Here is a 5359-nt window from a genome sequence, read left to right as displayed (position 1 = left end):
AGAGCATTTGGTCAGGTCATTCACCATAATGAGAGAATATCAGCTGAAAAATGAATTCACTTAAATGTGCATCTGGAGTTAAATCTAGTAACTTTTTAGGATTCCTCATTCAAAAGAATAGAATGGAAATGGACCACAATAAGGCAAAAGCGGTATTAGCGGCCAAGCCACCTTCTAATAAAAAGGAATTATAAAGATTCTTTGAACAGGTCAATTATGTCAGAAGATTCATGGTTAATTTAGTTGGAAAAACTAAAAAGTTTTCACCTTTGCTAAGATTAAAACATGAATCATAATTCAAATGGGAAGAGGGGCATCAAAACGCCTTTGACCAAATCAAACATGATTTGATAAGTCCTCTTGTATTGATTCCTCCAAGGCAAAATGGAAAACCATTAAGATTGTATCTGGCTGCCTGTGAAGACTCCATTGGTAGTCTCCTCACTCAAGAAAATAAAAAAGGACATGAGCAAGCTACATTCTACCTAAGTAGAATCATGCATGATATAGAAAAAAGGTATACCATGGCAGAGAAATGGTGTTTGTGTTTGTATGATGCATCAGTTAAACTCATACATTAATTCATGGCCTTTATAGTAAAAGTAGTATCTCCAATAGATGTCATAAAATATATGATATCTCAACCTTTTACAAAAGGATGGTTAAGCAAATGGAGTTTATATTTACTGCGGTTTGACCTAGTATACGTGCCATAAAAGACAATAAAAGGTCAAGCTCTAGCTCATTTGTTGGTAACCCATCCTTTTTGTGACTCAGGAATCATTGATGAAGATGTCCTTCCATGGACCTTATTCTTTAATGGGTCCAACACTAAAGAAACAACAGGAGATAGGATAAATATTTTATCTCCTGCCAGAATCCCAACTAAGCTAGCAATAATCCTCAAAGGTCCATGTACCAACAATGGAGCTGAATATGAGGCTTTAATAATTGGATTGGGTATGTTGCTAGAATTAGGAGCCAAGAGAGCAAAGATATATGGGGATTTCCAATTGGTCATTTACCAAATGAATGAAGAATTAATAGTATATCATCAGTAACACATGTGAGTGGAAAGAAAGCACAAAAGTTGTCAAAACAATTAAAGGAAATCAATTTCATACACATTCCAGGGAAGAAAATAAAGTGGCAGATCAATTATCTCAAATAGCCTCTGCTAGAGAGGAGATACCTTCAAAAAATGAAGATATCATTCTACAGGAGAAAGTCCTATGGCCTATCAGGGAAACTGATAAGGAAGGATCATAAAATATATTGAAAGTATATAGAATTTCAATATTAAGAGAGGAAAATAACCATTATCTTCATAACCCAACCGGGACAAAAGTGCGAAATAGAGTCAAAATGGCAGCAACTATGTTCTATGTACAATTTGGTGAACTACACATAATGGATGAAGAAGGATTACTTTTAAGATAGTGCATGCTGGAGAAGTTTTAACCCTCATGGCGAAGATTCACCAAGCGTTAGTAGAGCTCATGAAAACGGCCTAAAAATGAGATGGTTGTTGCACGAGCATGGCTTCTATTGGCCCATCATGAGAAAAGATTGTATAGATTATGCTAAAGATTGCAAAAGATGCCAAAATTTGGAACTATAAGTAGATCCCCAGCCTCAAAACTTATGTACATTCTTAAATCTTGGCCCATTAGAGGGTGGTCAGTAGATGTTATAGGGGAAATTAACATTGCATCTTCTAAGAAGTATTCATATATTCTACTGGTAACTAATTACTTCACTAAATAGGTAAAGGCGCAGGCTTTGAATAAGATCAATACCCAGGTTGTAATAAACTTCTTGGAAGTCAAAATCTTTATATGATTTGGAATTCCAGAAACTATCACCTTTGATCATGCCACAATATTTAGGAATCCCGACCTGCTGAATTATCTCAATCAGTTTGCGATCACCAAGTTGCACTCAACACCTTACTTATGCTCAAGAAGATGGTCAAGCTTAAGCCACCAATAAGATCATAGTAAAAGGGATTTCAAAACTAATAGATAACAGTCCAAGAAAATGGGACGAGTTGTTGTTATATGCCCTATGGGCCTATAGGACCTCTAAAAGGAAAGTAACAAGAGTTACCCCCTTTAACTTAGCTTATAAGCACACTCCAGTTATCCCAGCTGAAGTGAATGTAAGATCATCAAGGGTATCCCAACAAATGGGATTATAAGGAGATGATTATTCACGGGCAATGAACATTGAAAATATGGATGCTTTAGAGGCTAAGGAAGAAGTTCTAGCCAAAATGAGAATCCAAAAACAAAAGGTTGCTAGGGCCTATAACAAAAAGGTAGTGCTTAAAGAATTCCAGGAGAATGATAACGTTTAGAAAATGTTTCTGCCAGAAGCAGCTTAGAAAGATCCACAATTAGGAAAATGGTCACCTAAGTGGCAAGGTCCTTTTATCATTCACAAGAAAATGTCTGGAAATGCATATGTATTAAAGGATATAGAACGAGGATCCCTTGGAGTCAACTCCCTTAGATGTTGAATTTTCAAGCTCTCCTGTTGCTCCAACAATTATCATAGCAAGCCCTTCTATAGCTAGGGGTGAGATTCCAAAGGATGTTATTCCCTTAGAGATTACACACTTGAGGAGTAATACTGAGATTTAGACTACCTTTGTGTTCAAAGGTTCATCATCCACTTCACAATCCTCTTTTCGGACGGTTATGCCTTTCTTTCCTCGTAAATTCATTTTAGACTTCCTATATGAATCCATATCCTCATAAAACCAGACTTCACTGTCTTGCTAACTTGGTTTCTCTACTTTATGATGTAGAGGGAAGCACTTAAGAAGCAAGTGTGATGAAAGAGTCTGATGGAGGGAAAGAGGCTAATTTGCAAAGATCCATCATTGTAGGGAATCAACCTGCTTCCGCTAGGATTGATTATTCCTCCAACAATGAGTATTTTGAGCATATAAAACAAGAAGACAAGATATGGGACCTCTGCTTGACCCTAACAAACAATCCTTATGATCAGACTTCTACACAGACACTCAAGCAGATTTTGGAATCTCTAATTTCTCAAGGCTTTGAGTATTGGACACCCTTCCTTAATTATGTTAAAGAAACCCTTCTTCTTCATCAATGTAATGCAGAATCAAGAGTTTAATCTCTCAAATTCTCAGCTCAAAAACTTCAGGAAGAGGAAGCTTCTTTAGAAACTCAAGTCAAGTCCTTCAAAACTTTAGTAAACAGATCCAAGATTCTTTGAGTTCTTTTGATCAAAAGTTGAAGTCCCTTTCTGAGGAAAGGCATCCTCCACAGAATCGTTTGGCTAAGATCAATAGAGAGAAGATCAATAATATCAAAGAAGTCTTCACTTCAGAGCTCCATTGATACTGAAAAGAAGAAGCTATGTTAAGGGGGAACCAAGCTTGCCAATTTGAGGCAAGAGATGTTCAAAGACATAGTTATACAACAAAGCTTGATCCTCCAAAAGAAAAAACCTTAGTTTAGTTGTTGGACAATGTTGGAATGTCTAAGATATAACATTATTATTGTTGTAATTTTAATAATCCTTAGTTGTTTGAAACAATTCTGCATGTTTATGTTGAAACACAGGATCATGTTGTTCCCATATAAATAGATGATATTTCTTTAGAAATTTGCCATTCAAGGCTTTATCATTCATTTTGCCATTTTTATCTTTTAATAGGTATGCATTTCCATAAATTTTCTTATGAATAATAAAGGGACCTTGCCCCTTAGGTGACCATTTCCCTAACTGAGGATGTTTGTAAGCTGCTTCTGGCAGAAACATTTTCCAAACCTTATCACTCTCCTTGAATTCTTTAGGCACTACCTTTTTGTTATAGGCCCTAGCAACATTTTCTTTTTGGATTCTAATTTTGGTTAAAGCTTCTTCCTTAGCTTCTAGAGCTTTCATAATTTCAATATTTATTGCTTTTGAATAGTCATCTCCTGATAATCCCATTTGTTGGGCTACCGTAGATGACCTTACATTCACTTCAACAGGGATTATTGGAGTGTGTCCATAAACTAAGGTAAAAGGAGTAACCCATGTTGCTTCCCTTTTAGAGGTCATGTAGGCCCATAGGGCATATAGAAACAACTCATCCCATTTTCTTGGATTATTATCTATTAGCTTTGAGATCCCTTTTACTATGATCTTATTGGTAGCCTCAGCTTGACCATTTGCTTGAGCATAGTAAGGTGTTGAATGATACTTAATAATCCTAAACTGGTTAAGATAATCCAGTTTGTCAGGGTTCCTGAATACTATGGCTTGACCAAAGGTTATATTGTCTGGAATTCCAAATCTTGTGAAGATTTTCTCTTCCAAGAAATTTTTACAACCTGGGTATTGATCTTGTTGAAGGCCTGAGCCTCCACCCATTTGGTGAAGTAATCAGTTACCACTAGTATGTATGAATGATTTTTTAGAGGATACAGGATTGATTTCTCCTATGGCATTTACTGCGTGCCCATCCTTTGAAAGGCCAAGGTTTAAGAATGTTTTTCAGTTCTGAGGTTGGCGCCCTACTGATGGGTTGAAACTTTTGACATCTTTTACAACCTTTAGCATAATCTATACAATCCTTTCTCATAATAAGCCAATAAAAACCATGTTCGTGCAACAACCATCTCATTTTTAGGTCGTTTTGATGAGCACCACATAGCCCTTGGTGAATCTTTGCCATGAGTGTTAGAGCTTCTCCAACATCCACACATTTCAAAAGTAATCCTTCTGGATCCTTTCTGTGTAATTCACCAAATTGCATGCAAAACTTAGTTGTTGCCATTTTGACTTTATTTGGCACTTTTGTCCCAATTGGGTTATGGAGATAATGGATCTCCAGTCCTTTTCCTCCCTTAATATTGAAGTTATATAGACTTTCAATATGTTTTCTTTATATTTCGTTATCAGTTTTGTTAAGAGGATCTAGGATCTTTTCTTGGAGACTGATATCTTCATTTTATGAAGGTACTTCTTCTCTGGCAAAAGCTATTTGAGACAGTTGATATGCTATTTTGATTTCTTCTCTAGGAATGTGTATGAAAGTAATTTCCTTAAACTGTTTCGACAATTCTTGTGCTCTCTTTCCACACTCCTGTGATACTGATTATATACATTTAAATTCTTCAGTCTTTGATAAATGACTAGTTGGAAATCCTCGTATATATTTGCTTTCTTAGCTCCCAATTCTAGCAACAATCCCAATCCAATCAACAAAGCCTCGTATTCTGGTCTATTGTTAGTGCATGGACCCTTTAGGGTTACTACCAATTTGGTTGGGATCTCATCAGGAGACATAATATATATCCCAGCTCTTGTTGTTTCTCTGGTGTTAGATCCATCA

General features: G+C 36.2%; 1 protein-coding gene across 1 annotated transcript; it reads right to left on the bottom strand.

Annotated features, from left to right (window-relative positions):
• Nucleotides 1-3546: 3546 nt before the first annotated feature.
• Nucleotides 3547-4395, bottom strand: LOC125498570 (uncharacterized). Its single transcript, XM_048646800.1, has one exon. The coding sequence runs from the start codon at nt 4393-4395 to the stop codon at nt 3547-3549; it is 849 nt and encodes a 282-aa protein (XP_048502757.1).
• Nucleotides 4396-5359: the final 964 nt, after the last annotated feature.

Source organism: Beta vulgaris, chromosome 6, assembly GCF_026745355.1.
Source record: "Beta vulgaris subsp. vulgaris cultivar EL10 chromosome 6, EL10.2, whole genome shotgun sequence".
NCBI classification, from domain to species: domain Eukaryota; kingdom Viridiplantae; phylum Streptophyta; class Magnoliopsida; order Caryophyllales; family Amaranthaceae; genus Beta; species Beta vulgaris.
The sequence above is the reverse complement of the archived record's forward strand: the minus strand, read 5'-3'. Positions and strand labels throughout refer to the sequence as shown.